At 35.0% G+C, this 24,626-nt stretch overlaps 1 protein-coding gene across 11 annotated transcripts in view; it reads right to left on the bottom strand.

Annotated features, from left to right (window-relative positions):
• Nucleotides 1-24,626, bottom strand: part of Exoc6b (exocyst complex component 6B) — a 721,832-nt gene that overhangs the window by 345,421 nt on the left and 351,785 nt on the right. For all 11 annotated transcript variants that reach the window (XR_015452923.1, XM_087215909.1, XM_087215910.1 and 8 more), the window contains 7 exons: nt 16,145-16,228; nt 15,189-15,235; nt 13,608-13,728; nt 3,936-4,007; nt 3,053-3,150; nt 1,135-1,240; nt 183-292 (listed from right to left, as the gene is read on the bottom strand). Coding sequence is in view for 10 of the 11 variants with exons in the window: in XM_087215909.1 (XP_087072035.1) it covers nt 183-292; nt 1,135-1,240; nt 3,053-3,150; nt 3,936-4,007; nt 13,608-13,728; nt 15,189-15,235; nt 16,145-16,228 (638 nt within the window). In the remaining variant the exon portion in view is untranslated. The remainder of the gene's footprint in view (nt 1-182; nt 293-1,134; nt 1,241-3,052; nt 3,151-3,935; nt 4,008-13,607; nt 13,729-15,188; nt 15,236-16,144; nt 16,229-24,626) is intronic.

Here is a 24,626-nt window from a genome sequence, read left to right as displayed (position 1 = left end):
AAGTTACATTTCTCTTTCATTATGACTATAAAAGTAAAGCAGTGTCATGCAATGAAGGACTAAGAATTTCAAAGTTAGAGATGAAAGGAATACAAAAGTTTTTCCAAAAGTTTACTTAGAGAGTGAGTCACTGTATTAGTATTTGTTTCATTTCCACTGTTTTTGACTATTTCATATTATACCTTAGATGTAGATCTTCCGAAAACTTCAGACAGGCGTAGATAAATTCTTTAATTTGATTATAAACTTTTGGCACAAATTCAGAGAAAGGAAACTTTTTTGGGAATGGTTGCTGTAAATGCAAGAATTAAAGCAGGTCACAAACATATATTCAAGATACTTATAAATTATTTAAAATGCCAAGAAAACTTTCTTCCACATTATGAACTGTCTGCTTAATAACCTCAAATTTAAGAAAACATCTCCAAAAAATTTTAGTTTTCTGATACTAAAAAGAATAACATATAAATTTGAATAAAACAATAATCCAAATGTTCTTCAACATGTCAAGGGTTAAAAAACTGTGGTACATACTCAGGAATAGAAAAAAAGAATGAACTGTTGATATATGCAACAACTTTCATGAATCTCAAAAATATTATGCTAGTCAAAGAAGTCAATCTCAATACTGTATGATCCCTTTCATACGGTTATCTGGAAAAAGCAAAAGTAAATGGATATAGATCAGACTGATGGCTTTCAGAGGCTGGAAACTGGGACGAAGGTGATGAGAAAGGAGCACCATAAGGAAATTTGGGGGGGATAATGGACTGTTCTGTATTATTATTGGGGTAGGAGAAACATGACGCATTGTATTGTTTTAACAGAATCATACACCTCAAAGGGTAAATTTTATTGTATGTTTTTGGAACATATTATTTTAAGAGTATAATAAAAGCACACATTTAAAAATGTAAACCAAAGTGAAACACCCCAGCAATCCCCAAATCCTACAGAAATGACAGGATCCTACAACCATCTACTAATTTTCATATCAGAGCCTCCAAAAGTGTCCTTTGAATATGCTTTAAAGTTCTAATTGTTGAGTTGAAGGTTACAAGTTTCAAAGAAAGAGATCTAATGAAAGTTCAGGATGGCTAAACAACCAGATAACTATTTTAAAGTATTCCTTACCTTTTCCAGCTCTGTATCTTGGAATGGGAATTGTCCTACTACCTTTTTATACATGTCTTCACTTGTTACTGGGATGGGACTATAGTTGTCAGAATCAAGTATATTTCTGTTAAAAAATAATAACAGAAGAAAGGAAGGAAGAGAGATAGTAGTTAATTATAAACTGATTTTCTAGTTAACTATACTGGTTTCATACATATCACAACTTCAAATGAACATTCTCCAGTCCTTACTACTATATTCGTTCTGTAATATAGCTCTTTGATTTTGGGTAAGGCCATCTTTTAAAGAAGGTAGAGAGAAAAATATGCCCTGAAACAAATGAAACACAATTATAAACATGATCTCTCAGTATACGAGATGTACAAATGGGACAGAAATGTTACAGCAAGAAAGAAGTAAATGAAAAGAATATGTGCTCTAGAAAAGAAAAACAGGTTGTTTCTATTTTATTTTAATAAGATATATTTTATTGTGATTATTTTTTAATTTTATGCTAGATACACTACGCTAATTTTTGAAATTGGAAAGTGTAATAAAACCCAAATTATGTGCATTTACTTTATTTACTATTCTGCATTCATCAGATTTTTAAAAAAATCTATAGGTTTCTCCCCCTTAACTATACTGTGGGGTCACTAAAAGCAAAAACCATCCTACCCAAATTAAAATAGAAACTCACTGAAGGCACCATACCAAAAGCACCTAAAACTATAAATATACCATGTTATTGATTTTCAAACTTCTTATAAAGATAACCGTCCCCAGGGCTGGGGATTTAGCTCAGTGGTTCTACTGCTTGCCTCGCAAGCGTAAGGTCCCGAGTTCGATCCCTGGTACCAAAAAAAAAAAAAAAGATAACCGTCCCCCAAAAACAGTTATCACCATAAGCAAAATTTGGATTTTGGAAATTATATATATTAATATGAGTTGGACTGAGAGATGATCATGAACACATTAATAAACTGAAGATTACAATTAAATGAATCATGTAAGACCTTAACACTAAGAATTTGAAATAGGATAAGTTAATCAGGGGAAGATATCATACAACAGGCAAGACTATTGCTTAAAATAGTAAAAGTTTAAAAAGAAGGAAGTGACATAGGGTATGTGCCAAGCAAAATTCCAAGAGGCATTTGTAAGTGAGAGATCTAACAGGATGACTTTCTTATTATAACAGATGATACAATAACAACTTACAGGCTTCAAATATAGAACTGAAGTATACTTGTTCTTTGGGTATGAACACAAAAGATGAAGGATAACATGAGCGAGTACTCAAAAAGCCCATCCAGACATAGTGGTACATGTTTGTAATCCCAGAACTCTGGGAGGCTGAGGAAGGAAGATCACAAATTCAAGCCCAGCCTGGAAACTTAAGTGACTTGGCAAGACTCGGTTTCAAAATAAAAACATAAAAAAGGACTGCAGATGCAACTCAGGGCAAAGACCCTGAATTCAATCCCTAGTTACACAAACACACACACACACACACACACACACACACACACACACAAATTCCCAAAAGGCTAAATTATTCACATTGCCTTAAAGGCCACTATCCTATAAATGAGGCATAAAAATGATACAAATCCTTACAGAAAACTAAAAAACAGAAAAAGAAGTCATAAGATGATCTACATGAAATGAAATAATGAACTTTTTATCCAAGGAAACAAAAATGTCAAAATAGAGCTTGGGTACATCTTTACACTGTAGACACTAATACCCTGAGACCAGATATCTTGGGAACATAATTTGAGATGTGATTACAATTCACATGAACTCTGAATCATAACCTGGAATAGCAAGAAAAATATAAGCCATGTGCTCTTGTTTATTACATCTTAAAAAACTGTACATATAGACGTGTGTACACAATGCATATACACATATATGACTGTTAATTCCTCACCTGAAAATGCCTGCCCACTTCTTCAGCAGAGTTTCACTATACTGGTCTCTGATTTCTAAGAGCATGTCAAAAAGTTGATTTACAGGAAAACCATATACCTGAAACAAAATCAGAAAACAGATTCATTTTCTTTTTTTTTTTTTTTTGGTACCGGGGATTGAACTCGGATTCTTGCGCTTGTGAGGCAGGTGGCAGAACCACTGAGCTAAATTCCCAGCCCCATAGATTCATTTTCTAAGGTGACTTTTTAAAGCAAAGCTAGAGAGATTGGGTAATGCTAGGCAATGAACACTTTCTCCTTTGGACAACAATTTAAACAAACCATGATGGTACAATCTTTCATTTCCACCTATTATCTAGTGTTTTAATCAAAACTTCTAAGATATTTTTCATGAAACAGGAAAATGATAAAAATTAAAATCAATATATTCACAGTACACTGTCAGCTCAGTTCTCCCTCCATCTCCACCTGTAACTCTTACTGCCTACAACAACTATCAGAGTAGTGACGATGCTACCAATCTCACCACTCCTAATGTGACCCTACTGAATATAACATGTGGTTCAAATCAACCATAATTATTTCAGGAGTAGTTAAACAAACTACAAACATTAAGGTGCCACATGTGAATTAAGAGCATATTTTAAAACTAACATAGTAAGTGGTCCAATTTGATATGAGACCAAAAAAGGGAGCATTTATGAGAATTTAAGGGGTCAGAGAAAAGGCCAGGAAATACTATGAAGAGATAACAAGATTCTGCACTGAGGGGTAGGGGGTTTAGAAACTAAAAAGTACTCATTCAAACTTTTTGGGACAATAAAAAGATTTAGAGCTGGTGAAATACTAATCTAGATGAGCATATGTAGACAATTCACATACCTGGAGTGTATCAGCAAAAAGCACAATGAGGTTCTTCAAATCTAACACAAGGTTTGGATCAGAGCAGTAAGACTAAAGGACATTTAAAAGAAAAAAAAAGGAAGAAAATAATCTGAGTTATGAAAAATACAACTAAATTTTAATTTATTAAAATTTTTATTATTCAGCCTGGTCAAGGCTCTTCACAGAAAGGATCTCATCCTTTTCTGGTATAAAGTATCAAAAGACTCAACCAGAGAAGATCTGAATAGAAAGAGTTCAGTGCCCATGATCTACATTTTTTGGCAATTCAAAAATATACATCTAAATTCTGTTATGGTTTTATCTAGATGTCCCCCCACAGCCTCATGGTTTCATAGTCAGGCCTTGGGGAGGGGATTGGATCATGTGGGCCTGAGAAGGTGGGTCACTGGAGGTGTGGCCTGCAAGGGTTTATCTTCCACACTCTGTTCCAAGCCATGAGTTGTTTTCTGCCATGCCACACTGCCTAGAGCCAGCCAACTATGGACTCTATTTCCTGACTACCATGAAGTGAGCAGCATTGCTGTGGCATGCCTCCCCCGTGTGTGTGTTACTTGTTAATTGTTCCCCACTTGATCTCTCAATTCCTGAAAGAGATACATTGAATTTTCCCAAAATAATGTTGTTCATCTGTTTCTCTTCTTACTACCAACAGTTATTGTTTTATGAATATTTTCACTTGAAAACGGCTCTTGTCACTTGGATGGGCTAATATTAATTGCAATACAAAATGTCTCTCTGTTCTACCACCTGAAGTTCATCAACTTCAATTCTATTTCCTTGCAGCATATTGCAATTTATGCTTCTCTTTTCATTTTTAATTTTTAAGTACTAATAATTTAATATCCCCTAAAAACCATGCTATAAAACTTTCTAACTCTGATCTTGGGATTATCTACATATTTGGTCCAATTCAAGCCAACTAACTTTTAAGTTTTCTAGTTGCAATTCTTTTGAAATGTTCCCCTTTTTTATTGGATAAGCTACTTTTTTTTTGGTACCGGGGATCGAACTCAGGTCCTTGTGCTTGCACAGCAGGTGGTGAAACCACTGAGCTAAATCCCCCGCCCTGGATAAACTACTTTTAATTATCTTACAGTGCTCAATAACATATTTTCTGTCAACTATTTACTTAAAATAGCCTGGAATCTTCATTAAAATACTTTTTTCCTATTTCACATTGTCTATTATACCTTTTGATCCTTATTTACACTTTCAGTTTCTCATACCAGAGAAACTATTTGGTATTTACACGTCTGTCCTATTTATTTCATTTAAGAGTATTGCCTCAATGTGCATCCATTTAGCTATAAATGTCTCTAATTTCTCATTCTTTATGGCTGAGTAGTACTCTACTAGGTCCAAAGGGGAAGAGAAAGTGGGAGGGGTTGGGGAAAGGAAAGAAGGGAATGGTATTAATATGAGAAAAGGAAAAAATGGAAACAAAGTCTTTGTAGAGAGGGAAGGGGGATTGAAGGGAGGGCAGGGGAATAGGAAAAAATAAGAACCAAGATATATTATGTAAAGGTACAAATTTCCAATGATGAATGTCATATTGTATAACTAAAATGTACCAATAAAATTAATTTTTAAAAAATACTTTTTCAAGATGATGTCTCTTTTGTAGGAATTATTAATACCACTAAACATTACAAATGATGAAATAGTTACTTGGATTTTTCATTGAATGGTACACTTTCTTTAATAAATTTTATTTAATCTGATTCTACCTTATGTTTTGGATTTCTTAGAATATCATTAAAAATCTTTCATAGATAAGATGACAGCTTTGAATTCTCACACTTGAAAACACCTTTCTTGGCCTCAAACTAAAATACAGAAATTCAGATATGAAAATTTTGTCTCCTGTCCTTTACTTTGTGTGGCAAGGTGAAGTTTCAACTTCACTGGCTTTAGGATCTACTGTAGAAAATGGTGAAACATACTTCCAGAAGAGTTTCAGTGGGTCATGGAGGCTTGGTGTTGGTGCCCTTGTTTGTTTCCTCACCTTTTTCACTCTGCCACTCTTCCCGTGCTCTATTTCATGACTGCCATAAAGCAACCCGCATTGCTGTAGCATGCCTCCCCCGTGTCTCTGTCTTGCAGCAAGCCAATTGTGGACTGAAATCATGAGCGAGTTAATCCTCTCCTCCTTTAAACTGTGCATACTGCATTTTGTGTCTCCGCAATGACAAAGTTGAGTACCATATTCTGCTTAACACTTGATGCATCCTTACAACTTTAAGAATCTGGTCTTTTTCACTACCAAGAAATTTCCTTCTTAATTTTTCAACTTTTATTCTAAGTTTAAAAACCATAAGTGATTTTATATAATAATTTTGTATCCAAGAAGCTTGCCAAATTCATCCATTATAGTAAATTTTCTATTAATTCCTTTGAATTTTCAATATATCAAATCATATCAACTATAAAACTGATAGCTTTGTTTCTTTCATAGGTTTATGCTTTTATCTATCTGCCCTTACAACACTGGATATGACTTCAAGTACAAGACAAAAGTAAGAGAAATGGTGACTAAATCAGATATTTGTTATAGGTTTTTGAGGATGGCTTTTATCATGGTTAATTAAAGGAATTCTCATGTATATCTCATTTACTGAGAGGATACACCACAAATTTATTGTGTTTTATTAGATACTTTCTTGTGTCATTAAGATAATAATACCAATTTTGTCATATAATCCACTACTACTGTGAATTATAATACAATCTCATTGTTGGGACAAAATATCTGACACCAACACACTAAAGGAGGAAAGGTTTATTTTAGCTCACAGTTTATAAAGGCTTCAGTCCATAGTCTGCTAGCTCTAGGGCAGGGCAGCATGGCTGAGGGGCACGGCAAAAGAGAAACAGTCCATGGCATGGTAGGCAGAAAGCAGCAAGCCTTGCTTATTCTTTCCCTTTTTATTCCATTCAGGTTACAAGCCTATTGATTGGTTCTATGCACGCACACACACACACCTCGGTGGGCAGGTGTCTTTCCTCTTCAGTAAATCCATCTTCAACACCCACAACTATGCTAAACCAATCAGTAGACAAATTCAGTATCACACACCCATGATTTCACCATGAGCACATAAAGCACTGGGGGGAAATCTAGATATAAGCCATAACAATAAACTTTAAAATACTGAACTGAGCTTGTTCCGATAAACCCAACAAAATATATCAATGTTCTTCACAAATGGCTAGATTTGATTTTCTAATATCATTAACAATCATATTAGCAGATCTTTTACTATTGAACCATTACTGCAACAAACTTTCCTTTCTTCTGCTATATTATTCTTTTAATATACAGATACTCCTCAACTTATAATGAGGTGTATAGGTTATATACCCATCATAAGTTGAAAATATCATAGGTCAAAAAAGCATCTAATAGTCCTAAAGAACATCCTCATCTAGCAACACATTATACTATATTGTATCAATTTTTTACCTTCCTGATGGTACAGCTAACTGGGAGCTACAAGTAACTCACTGCCACTGCCCAGCGTTACAGATATATTATATACACTAGCTGAGGGAAAGATCAAATTTCAAGATTTGAAGTATCATATCTACTGAATGCATATCACTATCACACCATTCTTAAACTTGAGTTTTATTCTGTTTGGCTTTTGTGGTGCTGGGAAAAAGCCAATTGAGTACACATACTGAGAATAAGCCAAATAAGAATTTAGGTAGAAGGCAGCCAGCCATCTGTATGCTAGGAGGAAAGCTCTCACTGAAAAGCAATCATTTTGGCATGCTTTAGCTGCCATACTCTAAAACTGGGAGAAAATAGCTTTCTGCTGCTTAAGCAACATACACTTTATGGTATTTTGTTATAGCACCTAAAGTTGTCTAAGACAATAGATAATCAAAATAATGTTATTGGGAATAAATCATTATCAAATAAAGATAGAGTCCAATCTCATATCCTATACTAAAATAAACATTTTATGTTTGGAACTTATGAGTTTAAAAAGTATAGAAATACTAAACTTAGATATGGACAAATTAATTACATATTCTTTGTAATAGAAAAGATATAAATCTCAAAATAGAAGACAAATTTATATAAAAAATTTTATAACTCTCAAAAAGCTACAGAAAAAAAAGCAAAGATAAGAGAACATGAAACTACAAAAAAAATTTACAAAATATAGCAGACTGAAAGTTAACTTTCCGATTAAAGATTTATAGCTATGTTTTATTAAGAGAAAATAAAATATTTTAAAATCTATTAAAGTAGAAGACAAAGGCTATCTCCCCCTACCTTCCTCTTCTTTATTTTTAATGGTATATTATTTTAATAGCTATACTCACATTTATTTCTTCTCATGTTGACCACTATTTTAAAACAAAATTTCCACCCCAAACTCACATGACTTATCACTAGCTTCTACTTAAGTATCTAATATTGCAAGAATATTACTTTGAGGAAAACATGGTTTTCTTTCCAGACAGAAAATTTGAATTAAAGCAATTTAAAAATATATATTTCTTAGCATTTCAAAATGTTATCCTATAAATACTATTCTTTTTTAATGTTTTCATAGTACAATGAAAATATAGTTTCAAATATAAAAATCAGTTTACTAATAACTTAAGAACACATATATGAAAACACTATTGCATAACTTTAGAGTTGTGCTTTTCCCATTTGTGTGAACTGATGCAATTGTATTTGTATTATTTTCGTTTAGAACAAGCAGAGCCTGACATAATTGTTGTCCATAAGCATGTAAAGCAAAGGAAGTATGACTAACATTACTTCATTAATCCATAACACAAATACTGTTACATTTCTTATTTGGAAACTCACATACCAAGAACCATTATGTTTCTTCCTGACATTTTTTATCCCAAACTGCCTAACAAATCTGGGAAATGACTGAGTTCAAAGAAGGTCAATCTTGGCAGAGATGTCCCTGAAGTCAGCAATAGCGTTTAACTGCCATGAGGTGTCACAGATGGAAGAGCTTGCACAGACTGACCACCTTCTACTGCAGGTGGACATCTTTGGCAGTTTATTCCTGTTCTCAAAAGGTCACCTATTATTTTTCACAACACAGCCAGCCTATGAGTATTGCTGCATCCAGAGAACCTTCTGGGAACAAGTATTGTCTGTAACTAAACAAACCCAATTCCATGGCTGCTCAGATTCTTCCTTTAGAGGTTTGAGAAAAGCTTCTTCTTTTGATATAATTTGAAACATGAGTTGCAAAGAAAGTATGAAAAACTTCCATGTACCATTTTTCTAGATTCAACAATTATTCGTGCACACATTTTTTTTTGTACCGGGAATTGAACTCGGGACCTTGCATTTACAAGGCAGATGGTGGAACCACTGAGCTAAATCCCTGGCCCTCATGCACACATTTTTTAATGAACCACTTAAAAGTAGGTTAGAAATATTCCAATACATATTTTCTAAGAACTAATACACTCTTTTATGTAACTAGATAGTAATTATCAAAATTAGAAAATATCGTTGCAAGCTATTATAAATCCCAAGTCTATGTTAACATTTCTACAACTATCCCAATAATTTTTTTAGCTTTTGTTTTTCACTAAGGACATGTTTGTACTACCTAATGATCACCTTTCTTGTGGGAATTAGTACATGTACATGACACATAGTAATTCTTTTTCATCCCTTTCCTCCCACCTCCCTCCATCTCTTGATGACACAAATACCAAAAAGAACTTTTAACAAATTTCACCTTTTTAAATGACCAACCACATACACATAATAAATATTGGTAAACCTTTAAGGTAGTAAAAACAGATCTTTGTTCTATGGCTGAAATCTCTTGTTTTACAGGAGTATTGATAATTTTAACTCTCATGGAATAAGCTGCTTGATGTCCCTAATTTTATTAGATTTAAAATAAAAAATATATATACAGCAATGATCTAAAAAGTACAAAAATCTCACTCACCTCCATCAATTCTTGTGTGTCTGAAGTGTGTACTTTCAAACAGAAAGATGTTTTGTTTCTCTTTTAACAAAAGAAAAATCTCAGCTCATGTGTGCTGGATTCTTAATTCAAGAGTATTAGTGAAGAGTTAAATCTTATCGAATAAGAAGTAATATTAAGCTCTTCTGCAATAAAACTTTCAAAATATTGCCAACCTGAAAGCATCAGATGTTGGATTTCAAGTCCTGTGGGGCCAGTGACCTAGATTCAGAATGTTCTTAACCTGGACTCAGGTTAGTATATTTCAGATGAGTGAGTAAACATTCTCTTGATTGCTCCAGCGAAGAGTTAGAGGCTTAGGAAATGGCACATTTTCTTTATCCATTTATCTGTTGATGGACATATAGGCTGCTTCCAAGATTTGACTATTATGAACTGTGCTGCTATAAACATAAGCATGCATGTATCATAATTACATGACATCTTTAACCCATTTAGGAAGATAGCTAGAAGGGGACTACCCGGACCAAATGGAATTTGTACTTTTAGTTTTATGAGGAATCTCTATACTGATTTCCATAGCAATTGTACTAGTTTATAGTCCCACCAACAATGTAGAAAGGTTCTTTTTCCCTACACCCTTGCCAACATTAATTATTTCATTTCTTGCTGATAGTCATTCTTTCTGGGTTAAGATGGAATCTCAGTGTTGTTTTAATTTACATTTCTCTAATGGCCAGTGATATTGAACATTTATTCATGTATTTATTGGTTATTTGTACTTCTATGAAGTGTCTATTCATTTTCCTTGTCCATTTTTTATTGGATCTTTTATTTTGGAGAGTCTAATTTTTTTTGAATTCTTCATATATTCTAGATATTAGTCTTTCTGAGGAATAGCTGGCAAAAAATTTTTTCTCATTCTGTAGGTTGTCTCTTCACTCTGCTCATTATTTCTTTTGCTTTGCAGAAGCTTTTTAATTTGATATGATCCCATCTGTTGATTCTTGGCACTGTGCAACTAGGGCTCTGTTCATAAAGACCTTGCCTACACCTATGTCTTCGAGAGTTTTACCTATTTTATTTTCCACCAGATTTAGTGTCTGTTTTAACTTTAGGTCTTTGGTCTGTTTTGATTTTAGTTCAGTATATAATGATAGATAAGGCTACAGAGTCAATCTTCTGCATGTGAATAGCCAAATTTCCCAGTACCACTTGTTAAAGAGGCTTTCTTCTAGTATATGCTTTTGGCCCCTCTGTCAAAGAAGAAATACCTGAATGGGGTCATTTCTGCATCCTCTCTTCTGTTCCACTGGCCAATATATTCCAGGAGCATGTCTTATCACTATAGCTTTGTAGTACAACTTGAAGTGTGGGATTATGATGCCTCCTGATTTGCTCTTGTTACCAAAAATACTTTTGCTATTCTGGGTCTCTTCTATTCCATATGAATTTTAGGATTGTTTTCTCCAGTTCTGTGAAGAATTCTTTTAGTATTTTGATTGGGACTGTGTTAAATCTGTGTATCAGTTTTTGAAGTATGGTTATTTAGACTGTACTGGTTCTGCCTATACAGAAACAGCCTCTCTCTTCCTCTTGGTCTCCCTTTGCCCTCCTCTTCTTGTTCCGGGCCATGGTATGAATGGTCCTCCTGCACCAGGTATTGTTATCATGATTAGGGCAAATTAGTCATGGACTGATACCTCCAAAGCTGTGAGTAAAACTAAATCGTTTCTCTTTATAAGATGACCATCTCAGGTATTTGGAAAATTCACTAACAAAGAAGGCAGCCATAAACCTAGGCATTACCATGAAATCTTTTTTCCTGTCATCTCTTATACTTAATCTATCAGAAAGTAAAATTATCCTTACTTCTAAAAGAATTTATTTCTTGAATTTGTGAACATATTTCCATAATTACTATCATCTTTTGATCTAGGATAACATGATCTCTTGCCTGGAATATTATACTAACTTACTAATTTTTCTCTGATCCATTCTTAACCCTCCTCCACTACTCATACTTCAGCAAAATTTATCTGTTCAAAATCCAAATCTGGTTACCTCACTGCAACTTACCATACACACACACACACACACACACACACACACACACACACGCACGCACAAATTCTCTCTTCTTCCCCTTTCTCTGCTTCTCCTTCACCCACCTATCCCCATTCGCCTACTGCCAAATACATCTTAAATAAAACCTATTTCTCCATTCTTGCTTCTTACCTTACCTACCTAGCTTTCTGTATTCTATCCATTCTGTACCTTTTTTAATTCTCTGAAAAGGCTATCTTACCTTCCACTATAGATTTTGCACTTGGTTATTTACTTTGTCCGGAACACTTGTTGGTGAATTCAACAAAGAGAACTGAAGGATTATGGATGACTTTTAAGTCTAGTTGGAACAATTAGAGGAATATTAGAGCAATTTAGTGAGATTTTTAAAAATGTTAAATTCTCTTGTTGTTGATTCCTCACAATTTTTCCTCAAAAACTTTCTACATAAAACCCCTTATATCACTGTTGCTTATGTCTAAACCGAAAGTACCCTTTATAGGTGACTCCTTAATAATCTTATCACAGAATGCCACTTCTTATAAACCAATTGAAGAAAGCTCCCTATTGGCCTAATCTATCACTCTCTTTTAATTCTCAGTATTGCATTATGCCTGCCTGATATGCTTAATTGTTTGAGAACCTCCTCCAATTAAAATACACCTCTCGGGCCAGGGATTTAGCTCAGTGGTTTTGTCGCCTGCTGTGCAAGTGCAAGGACCCAAGTTCAATCCCCGGTACTGAAAAAAAAAAAAAAAAGTAGTAAAATACAATTCTCTGAGACCAAAGATTTTCTCTCTCTTATTTATCTATATTACCACTCCCAACATGTGTTCAAAATGTACTGAATGATTAATTCAGAACTAGCACTCTTTACCTGAAATAATGTAGATTATCACCAAAATTCATATTATGTTAAAATTTATCAAAAGCTATATGGCAAATGATAATTAAGCAACTTGATATGTGATAAACTGCTTTTATTTTCAAAAGACAACAGCAAAACTATTAATTCCTATTCAGTGTTAATAACATTAATGGATAGGAGTAATTATGAAGTAGAAGCTAAGAATGTGGGCTCCAACTGGCTTTAAATCCAAGTTCTACCTATTACCATGTGACATCACACTGGTTACCTAACTTCTCTGAGGTCAGTGCCCTATACTGTAACATTAGTGTAATAATAGCTACATTTATATGGGTGCAGTGAGGAAGAAATAAGACAAGGTGTCTGAAATACACAGAACAATCACTGGCATTTAGAAAGCAATGGATGTTAAATGCTATTTTCTTTTTTGTTGTTGTTTTTGTTTTTGTTTTTTGGTACCAAGGATCAAACTCAGGTCCTTGCGCTTGCGCAGCAGGCAACGAAACCACTGAGCTAAATCCCCAGCCCCGCTATTTTCTTTTTGCAAAGAGCATCAACACAAGTGAAGTCAGTGCTGAAGAACATGACACTGAGAAGGTGCGACTTACCTATGTTTTTGAAGAACATATATAGTTCCAAATAGGTGATTCCAAAGATATACATATATTGATTTTAAAGCAGTGAAAAACTACAGATATACAGATAATATACAGGTATACAGATAATATACAGGTATACAGATAATCAGCTCTAAGAATTCTTGGGCTTCTTCATACATACCGAGTGGGTACGCAGTGCTGCAATGGTTTTTGAAAGTGCCATTTCCCATAGTTCATCGATGTAGGCTCTATTTACTAAGCCCTGGGTTGTATGTAAAATGTGATCTTCAACCACAAAAAAGCTAAAATTGAAGAGAAAAGGATAGATGTCAGAAACTATAGTTTGTTTACTATCTCTATGATTTGACAAACATTAAGAGCTATCATCAAGTTCTAACATAATATTCTTCATTATCATAAATGAAGTGACTTCTTAGACTGAGAATTATGTCCATGACTAGAGATTGAACCCAAGGCATCTGCACTTACCTATATACCCAGCCTTTTAAAATTTTGAGACATAGTCACTAAATCACTATGTTGTCCAACCTGGGCTTGAATCAGTAAGCCTCCTACCTCAGCCTTCCAAAGTGTTGGAATTATGGACATGCACTGTCACACACAGCTCTATTTCCATTTATTTTTAAAAAGCAGGTCACCCATGTATTTAAAGATACTAATAGACTTTACAGAGATAATGAAGTCTTATATATCTATGTTGATTAAAATAGAGATATATAGATATCTCTGTAACTATTGACATATACATATTAATACTATATCAAAGTGTAGACTTTCTCATCGAAAGTGTTGAAAAGGTATCTTATAAAAGTGTTTTTAAAAAGGAAATTTATTTTTAAACATTCTTTTTGTAGCTTTTTGTTTGCATTTAAAATATCCCTCCAGTTATCTTGCATAATGTTAATTGCTAATTTAAAAAATTCTTCATTAGGGAACTTTGTGATATATCTTAATCAAAATTATAATTACACTGAAACCATCTAAATCTGACAATAAGAAAACAAAGAAACTTAATGGAAGGATACAACTTATGTCCCTGTCTTTTAACTGCAGTCATTATTTTATAATTAGAGCAAGTTGCTTGTATTTGGAATGGTTACTGGGGAATTATAATCCCATACTGCTATAGTATACTCTAGTGAAAGTGACGAATTATAGCCCACAGGATAAATCTGGCCCATTGCCTGTTTTTATGAAGATTGCTTAATTGGAACACAGCCATGCTCACTCATTTACATCTTGTCTATAGCTGCTTTCAGACTATCAAATAGCTGAATCATTGTGACAGAGTGTCTATAGCCTGCTAAGCCTAAAATACTATCTGGCCATTTTGGAAAATGTTTGTCAACTTTTGCTGATTATATGGTTCTGTGTCACAAACAATAAATAAAATATGAAATATAATAAGTTACAATTCAATTTTTTTTATCCACAAAGTGTATCCTCCAACAATATAATGTTAAAACCAATAGGTTGTACCTCTCAAATCATAAGAAAAAAATTTTTTAAATTTCCTTAAGAATTTTTTTAAAAAGTAAAAATAGGGCCGGGGATTTAGCTCAGTGGTTTCGCCTCCTACTGCGCAAGCGCAAGGACCCGAGTTTGATCCCTGGTACCAAAAAAAAGAAAGAAAAAACAAAAAGTAAAAATAATTTCCCAAGGAAAATATGATCTATTATTCAAAGTCTCACAAATCTATGTATTGAAATATATAAAAATTTGAATACATACATATACATACCCTACAATTTGATTAAAATACTTCCTGTAGCCATCTAAAGTTTCATGCTGCAACAAAGCAAAGGGAAAAAAGTTACTGTTTCTAATTTGCTACATTAAGACAATGTTAAAATCAGCTATTTAATCTTGAAGCTCAATTCCCTAGACCAGTGGTGGTGAACCTTTTTAGAGACTCAGTGCCCAAACTACAATCCAAATTGCAAAGTGCCAACACTGCAGTTAAACCTGAGTAATACTGAGGTTTCAGTTTGGAAAAAAGAACTGTTATCCTATGCTCAGCTGCTGGGGCAACTTGGTTTGCATGCTGACTCTGAGTGCCCGCTGCAGCACACATGCCATAGATTCGCCACCACTGCCAGTCTATAAGATAAATATGATAACAGTACTTTATGGCTTAAAGTTGGACTTAGGAGCATTTTGTTTAGGTGTATAAAAACTGGCAAAACAAAGATGGAATCAGGGGTAACAAGGCTTGAAGTTGTGTAGGTTACTCTTGCCATATCTCAGAAGTTTCCGCTAGCAAAGAAAATGCTTATGAGCTTGATGAGAGATGCCCCGCCCCCCCAGGTCAAAACCAATCATCTTCCTGATGGCAGCAAGATGGTTCCCGGCAGGGGCCCTGCTATCTACCAAGAAGCTATAGGAGAAGAGGACAGGGCTCCTTTGCCCAATTCAAACTGTTACCGCCAAGAGACTCCTGTGGGTGCCTAAGATTTGCCTGCAGAGTCCTATTTCCCCATGAGCAGACTGCTCACTAATATGATCATACTACCTACTTTATATCATGACAATGAGAATGAAATGAGGCAATACATATCTAGTATTTAGAAGACTGGCTGACACACAGCAATCAATAGATGCTATTTGCTAGTCTTACTGCCACCCACATCCAACACACACACACACACACCAGACAAGAAAAGGAAAATGTGTAAAAAATGAAAGTCATGATCTTACCATGTTTGATGGAGGCTGGAGCACCAATCGGGCCTGTTTTCGCCTCTGTTTTCTGTAGTAGTTCTCAAATGTTTCCCGGGCACCCTGTAAAATAAACAAAAGGAGATAAGTTGACATGATTGGAATAAATACTCTTGGATTTCAAAGGAAAAGAGAGGGTCCAGGTCTGAATTTGAGGCAGCACCATTAATTTTCACAATGGTAATAATTACTGAAAATAAAAATTAATCATTACTATTTACTAAACCTTACTTACAAACTCCATAAGAGTGGGTACAAGATTTTTACAATAAAATTACTAGAATTTAATCACCTGTAAAAACAAGCTTATCTCTGGGTCAATTATCACAAATTCATAAATTCACAAAAATGAAGGCAAACCACCATAGGTTACAGTAACAGATGAGAAAATGTTCCTTAAAACTCATAGAACATTCCAGAATAAAAATATTCACAATTAAAATGAGACTTCAATTGAATCATGTGAAAAGGCTATCAGAAAGTAGAAAAAAGACAGGAACTAAGAATAAGTCTGTCTTCCCTGCAGAATATAATCTAGCATTGGATTGAACCCTTCAAAAAAGAAACAAATCCCTGAATGTTCTTGGTACAAAATGTCCACTTTTCATTTAGGGTTTCCAAGGTAAAAATGAGAGATGCTCAGAAAACTATGTCTAGCTCATAAAGTGTATACTCATGAGTTCTGTGCTGGCTTGAATATGTCTTCCCAATATTCATGTCATTCTCAGAACCTCAGAATGTGACCTTACACCCCGGACCATGCAGATGTAACTAGTTAAATTAAGATGTGGTTACTTTAGCATAGGATGGGCTTCAATACTTGAATAATATCCTTAGAGAAAAGACACAGAGATACAGTCACACTGGGGAGTCACCATGAATAAAGACTAGAATAATCAAGCTGAAAACCAAAAGCACCAAGAATTGGTGATATCACCAGCAAAAGTTAGAAAGAAGCAAGGATTCTACCTAGAGTCTTAAAGGAAGAATTGCCTTTCTAATACCCTTAATTTGAATTTCGAGGCATCAGAGCTAGACAGAATAAATTTCTGCTGTTCTGGGGCACCTAGTGTATGGGACTTTGTTATAGCACCTATAGTAAATTAATGCAAACCCAACCTTTTTAAAATAACATACACACTATATAACCAAATTCCATTTTTAATCCCAGGCTTTTCCAAATAAGCAAAAGTAGAAAAGAAAAGACAGCATACCACAGTAATAAAGAACACTGATTTTGAAACCAAATGATTACATTCAAATTGTGACTCTGCCCCTTACTAATTATATAACTGCTATAAACAACTGTATAACTTCCTTTTCTAATTTAAGTCCTACTATTTATTTAACTTTCACTTATACATGTTCTATGGTTTACTTATTTGGAGAGATGCCAAGTTTACACGATTGTTACAAGGATTCAGAAAAGTCATAAAGCTCTTACAATAGTGTCCAATAGTAATAAGTATTTATGCAAGTTTGAAACTGATGATGAAAGTGAAAACTTCCCGCTTTTTACACTACCTAGTTCAATTTTTTCTGCCTTCCTAAAAATCTGAAGAAATTTATTCAACATGACTTATTTCATTACTAAATTGGCTCTAAACTGAGAAAATTGCCTTAAGGTACAAAATCGTGCAAACACACTAATGTGGCTGAGGGGTTGCAAACATTTTCTCTGAAGGGTATGAGAGTAAATATTTGGGGATAGTGGGCAATTACTAAACTCTGTCTGTTGTTGTATTGTAAAGCATCCACAGCCAACACATAAATGAGTATGGCTATGTTCCAATAAAATTTTATTTGTGGAAAGTGATTTAGAAGTTTATATAATTTTCATCTGTTGTGAATATTATTCTTCTTTTGATTTTAAAAATATAAAAACCATTTTCAGTTCACAGGCCTAATAGGCACAGGCAGAAAGCTGGACTTTGCCCATGGATTACAGTTTGTTAAGCCCTGTTGTATCCTAAAAACAGAGGTCTTAAAATGCTACAGTGATTATAACTGTATATATGTAAGTTTTCCTGGCTATACAATGAAATCAAATAGTAGGTCAGCTATATCAAGGCTTTTTTCACCCATATGTCAATAAGTAAACAAATGATTCTATTTAAGAAATAAGAGGGAAAACTACTATTTAGTTTGTTAGTTATTCCCCACTTGTCACCATTTCACAGCACAGTGGTATTATTGAAAATCAATTTCATTCTGTACACACTAAAGATCTCTTTAAGGTTAACAGCCCTAAAGAAACTTTTTCATACTACTGTGACATTACCCATTCTATATGTTTTAGAGTCAATATATGCTTACCTGGGAATTTAGGGAAAATATTCCTTCTAATTAGACCATAATACACTAATTTGGTTTTTTTTGAAATATTAAAAAACAAAAGATGAAACTCTGTATGAAAACCAAATCATGAACTGTTACTTAACTTCAAACCAGATACAGTTTTGCCTTTTAGATATTCATTCAATACAATAAAAAATATTTATCTTCCCTATTTACAAAAATTAGTTGCATTTTCCTTAATGAATGCTAAATGAATTTATCATTGATTATTTTATTCCCTCTGGAAAATTTCTCCACTCAATACTTAAAAGAGGAGTTTGAGAAGTAGCTGTTGAAGTAGTGCAGTTGAGTAATTGTTGAAGTGCCTTACTTTTCTTGCACGGGGTCACTAGATGAAATATACAAGTTTCACTTCAGATCCAAAGTTTCTTGATCACTAACATTAAAAAGAAAAAACTGAGAAGCTGTTGAAGACATAAGAAAACAGATTAAAATAAAGCAGGAAAAAGAAGGATTTTTTGCTGCCATTTCATGTCACTAGTATTACACTGCTCTGAAGGTGTTTGATGACACAATATCACAGAAAAGTAAGTCATTTAATATATCCAATAATTTGCCGTGTGACAGGCATGGAAAATGAATCTCATCTTGATGAAATTTATAACATGTAGTGAAAGACTGGCAAATAAACAAGCAATTATATTAAAGAAAACTACAGACTCCTAGAATTGGAGTAGTATGAGGAGGCGGAGAGAGAGGGACAGCGAGGGAGAGAGAAGGAGAGAGAATATGTATACATGCCTTTATTGTGTTGTCAGTGTAAAAAAAAAAAACTTCTCTGTCAAAAAAACTCATTTATACTCCTGGGCCCATCCCGATATCATCTGTAAGTGCATGCAGATCCCAGAGAGCACCAGTGAGGACCAGAGCACCTCAGACACAGGTGGACCCAACCAGGGCACCGCTCCAAACCCAGCATCTTGGGCACACAGGCCCAAACCAAAGGCCTGCCTGGAAAACAGCTGCACAAGTACACAAGCATCAGCCAGAGGGCCACCCCAATAACATCAGTAAGTGCACGGAGACCCTAGCCAGGAGCCTGCTCAAACACCAGGGAATGGGGTGCACGGCCCCTAAACAAAGGCTCCAACAGACAACAGCTACATAGTGTGGGCAGGCACTAGTAGTGGGGGACCTCAACACCCCACTGTCACAAATAGATAGATCAACTAGACAAAAAAATAAATAACAAAAGACTAGAACTCAATCAAACTCTTGAACAAATGAACTTAACAGATGTTTACAGAGTGTTCCACCCCACAAAATCAGAATACACATTCTTTTCAGCTGCACATGGGTCATTCTCAAAAATAGATCACATACTGGCTCATAGAACATGTTTAAATAGTACAAAAGAATTGAAGTTATTCCCTGTATATTATCAGATCATAGTGTGATGAAATTGGGGCTCAACAGCAAAAGCAATCGCAAGAATTTCATAAACACATGGAAATTGAACAACACATTTCTGAATAACCAATGGGTCACAGAGGAAATTAAAGAAGAAATCAGGCAGTTCCTACAATTAAAGGATAATGACAATACAACATATCAGAAGCTGTGGGACACAATGAAAGCAGTTTTATGAGGGAAATTCATAGCAGTGAATACTCACATTAGGAAAACAGAGTAAGCCCAATTAAACAACCTGATGCTAAACCTCAAGCTTCTACAAAAAGAAGAGCAGGAATTCCATTGCTGGGGATCTTCCCCAAAGAATTAAAAGAATCATACCACAGCGATATATGTGCACCCATGTTCATAGCAGCACAGTTTGTAATAGCTAAAGCTTGGAAACAGCCCAAATGCCCATCAACTGGAGACTGGATAAAGAAAATGTGGGTTTTTTATAAAATGGAGTACTACTCAGTCATAAAAAATGAGAAATTAGAGACATTTATAGCTAAGTGGATGCACATTGAGGCGATACTCTTAAGTGAAATAAATAGGACACACATGTATAAATACCAAATAGTTTCTCTGGTGTGAGAAACTGAAAGTGTAAATAAGGACTAAAATGTATAATAGGTAATGTGAAATAGGAAGAAAAGGGGAAAAGGGGAAGGAAGCGGGAGGGATAGGGGAAAGGATAGAAGGGAATGGGATTAATATGAGAAAATGAAAAAATTGGAACAAAATCTTTGTAAATTGGGAGGAATGGAGGGGTTGAAGGGAGGGCTGGGCAAGGGTGAAAAAAAGAACCAAGAGAGATTATGTAAAGGTGCAAATTTCCAATGATGAATGTCATTATATTGTATACCTAAAATGTACCAATGATTAGAATGAATAATCGATAATGCAAAATAGGAAGAAAAGGTCCAAAGGGGTAGGGGTAGTGGAAGGGGCAGGGGAAAGGAAAGAAGGGAAAGGAAAAATGCTGAGAAATGGAAAAAATGGAAATAAAGTCTTTGCAAATAGGGAAGGGTGGAGGGAGTGAAGGGAGGGCTAGTAATGGGGGAAAAATAACCCAAAAAAAAGAAGAGCAGGAGACCAACCCAAAGCTCATACAAGGGAGGAAATTATAAAGATCAGAGCAGAGATCAATACAATGGAGACTAAGAGAATGATACAAAAATCAATGAAGCCAAGAGTTGGTTCTTTGAAAGAATAAAAACAGATTAGAAGATGCAGAAACAACTCAAGACACACTCGGTCACCTCATTTTCAACAAAGGATCCAAACACCCTCACTGGAGGAAAGATAGCCTCTTTAATAAATGGTGCTGGAAAAACTCGGTTTCAATTTGCCAAAGATTAAAACTAGACCTATATCTCTCTCACCATGCACTAAACTAAAATCGAAAGAGATTAAAGATCTAAATTGTTTTGTTTTGTTTTGTTACTGGGGATCAAACTCTGGACCTTGTGCTTGCGAGGCAGGCGGTGGCACCACTGAGCTAAATCCTCAGCCCTAAAGATCCAAATATTAAAAAAGAAACACTACACTGGCTGGAACAGAGGTTAGGTAGAACTCTTGAAGACACTGCAGTAGGAAAAGATTTTATGAACAAAACCTCAGTTGGCCGTGAATTAGCACAAAAAATCAACAAGTTGGATCTCTTCTCATTAGAAAGCTTCTGCACAACAAGAAAAACCACCAACAGTGCTAAGACACAAGCCACAGTGTGGGAAAAATTCTTCACCTGCTGTTCCTAAGACAAAGGTCCTCTACCTAGAATCTACAAAGAACTTAAAAAAAATCAGACCTCCCAAATTTAAACACCCAATCCAAAAATGGGCATCTGAAATGAACAGACATTTCTCACACAAAGAAGTAGAAATAGCAAATAAACATATGAAAAAGTGTTCAACATCACTGGTCATTGAAGAGATACAAATGAAAACAATGCTGAGATTCCACCTCACCCCAGAAAGAATGGCTGCTATCATGAAATCAACCAACAACAAATGCTGGCGGGACTGTGGGGAAAAAGGAACCCTATTCCACTGCTGGCAGGAATGTACACTGGTGCAACCACTGTGGAAATCAGTATGGAGATGCCTCAAAGAACTAGGACTGGAAATCCCACTGGACCCAGCTATTCCCCTGCTGGGTATCTTCCCCAAAGAATTAAAAGAATCATACCACAGTGATATATGTGCGCCCATGTTCACAGCAGCATAGTTTGTGATAGCTAAAACTTGGAAACAGCCCAAATGCCCATCAACTGGAAGACTGGATAAAGAAAATGTGTTTTTTTTATAAAATGAAGTACTACTCAGCCATAAAGAGTGAGAAATTAGAGACATTTATAGCTAAATGGATGCACATTGAGGCCATACTCTTAAGTGAAATAAATAGGACACACATATAAATACCGAATAGTTTCTCTGGTGTGAGAAACTGAAAGTGTAAATAAGGACTAAAAGGTATAATAGATAATGTGAAATAGGAAGAAAAGGGGCAAAGGGGAAGGGGAAGTGAGAGGGGTAGGGGAAAGGAAAGAAGGGAATGGAATTAATGTGAGAAAAGGAACAAATGGAACCAAAGTTTTTGTAAGCAGGGAGGGGAAGAGGGGTTGAAGGGAGGCAAAGGGAAATAAGGAAAAAAATAAGAATCAAGATAGATGATGTAAAGGTATAAATTTCCAATGATGAATGTCATTATATTGTATACCTAAAATGTAACAATAAAATTAATTAAAAATCATTTATACTCCTAATTGAAGAATGAATCAAAGGAGTAAGCCAGGTAAAGAGAAAGGAAAGGAATGGCTCTAGTAGAGACAAAGAGGTTGGGGAAGGGGGGAGGCATCACATATGAATTTGACAGTTTTCCATGGCTGGCATTTCAGAGTTCAAGACCTAGGGATGACAAGAGATGTGGCTGGAGGGTGCTCTGTATTATTTGGACATCAGCTCCAATTACAGTAAGAGTTTTACACACTTTGAATGCTATAATGTAGAGAACGGAATTTAGAAAGAGAAAATTAGATTTTAAAAGATGAGTCAGATTCTGAGATATATTTGGAGATATATGCTGGTACCTCTTGGCTGTGAGTCATAAGGGATGGCAAGGAAAAAAGGCTGATGTTATGTTGTTATCTGAGTAATTGTTAGATGGTAGTACTAAGGTAGGATAAAACAAATAAAGATAGGTAGAAAGGAGACAAAGATAATTAAAAGGTTAAAATTATATGTGGAAGTGATTTGCAACTTCAGGACACAAAGTTACCCAAGGATCCATAGGTGACTACTCAGGCTCGTTATGCTCCCTAGGCTCATTTGTTTTTTCTTAGAGGCCGACCACCCCAAAATCCCTTAAAGATCCTATAACTCCAAAATTAACTTAGTTGATAAGATAAAGGGAAACAACCTTCATAGAATTAAGATGAAGAAACAGATTCAAAGGATTCAAAGAATGTTTTTAGGAAATAAACCTTAGATGACCCATTTTAAAGGATAACTCCAAGAACACACATATACCCCCAACCCTAGAATACAGGTAGCATGCCTATCTTTTGAGGGACTGCACTGTAATTTATCTGAGTATGTACATGTTTAACTCTGCCTAACAAAATCTGTCTGTCCCTCTCACTGATGCTTCCTAAAATTCTTTTTCTGTGACAAGAGTCAAGAACCTAATGGGCAGGCCAAGTTGAAGTCCTCATCTCTTCCTTGGGGGAATTTCTCAATACCTATCCAGTGACAGTATTATTACTGAGAAAACAAGTATGTATAATCCATCTTCATTATGCACAGATTCTGCATTGTAAATTTGCCTATAGTATTGCCAAAAGTTTTGTAACTTCAAAATCAATACTTATAGCTCTTTCATAGTCATCCACTGCCACATGCAGTTTCAAAAAATTTAAACTGTCCAATGCACACATTCCTAGTTAAGGTCAAACAAGGCCAACCCTATGATTGCTTGTTTCAGTTTTCATACTGTAAACAAGTATCATTTTCACAGTCTACCCAGGGCTACATTTTTTGGATTTTTGTGCTTTTTCTTGGTGATTTTGCTGTTTAAAATGGGCCCCAACTAAAATACTGTCTGGTGTTCCTAAACTCAAGAAGGCTTCTGATATAAGTTACAGAAAAACCTATGTGTTAGATAAGCATCATTCAAGGTATAGTGCTGTTGGCTGAGTTCAATGTTAATTGCTCAACAACACATAAAATAGGGATCTTTAAACATAAATACTTATAAGTCAAAGTGATGCACTGATCAGTTGATGAAATATGACCAGAATCTCCCAGGAAACTGTGTATTTCTTCTACAAGCAGTGGCTGGATATTTAATAACTCTGTATTCACAGTGACCTTATAGAACATATGTACCATGAACAAAGAGAATTAATCACTATATTTGTGAAGACACATGAGAATGACTTCTGTATTGGACATTTTTTAGTGACTCCCTGGCGCCAAGTGTTGAGAAGTAGGCATATTTTGGTCTACAGCTAAAAGAATGGATTGGGCTAGAGGTGGATTTCAGAATCTTAGCAATAAGATAGTAATCAAAGCCATAGGGAGAAAAAGATAATCTAAGAAATGCCTACACAATAAAAATACAAAAAGACCTAGTAAGGACAAGTTGGAAAATATGACCCCTTTTGTAATTCAAACATAACTTTAAATATCACCTTAAAGAACACTTT

Source organism: Heterocephalus glaber, unplaced genomic scaffold (genome assembly GCF_053883595.1).
Source record: "Heterocephalus glaber isolate CG9 unplaced genomic scaffold, H.glaber_assembly_v1.0 deba00001456, whole genome shotgun sequence".
Classification (NCBI taxonomy): domain Eukaryota; kingdom Metazoa; phylum Chordata; class Mammalia; order Rodentia; family Bathyergidae; genus Heterocephalus; species Heterocephalus glaber.
The sequence above is the reverse complement of the archived record's forward strand: the minus strand, read 5'-3'. Positions and strand labels throughout refer to the sequence as shown.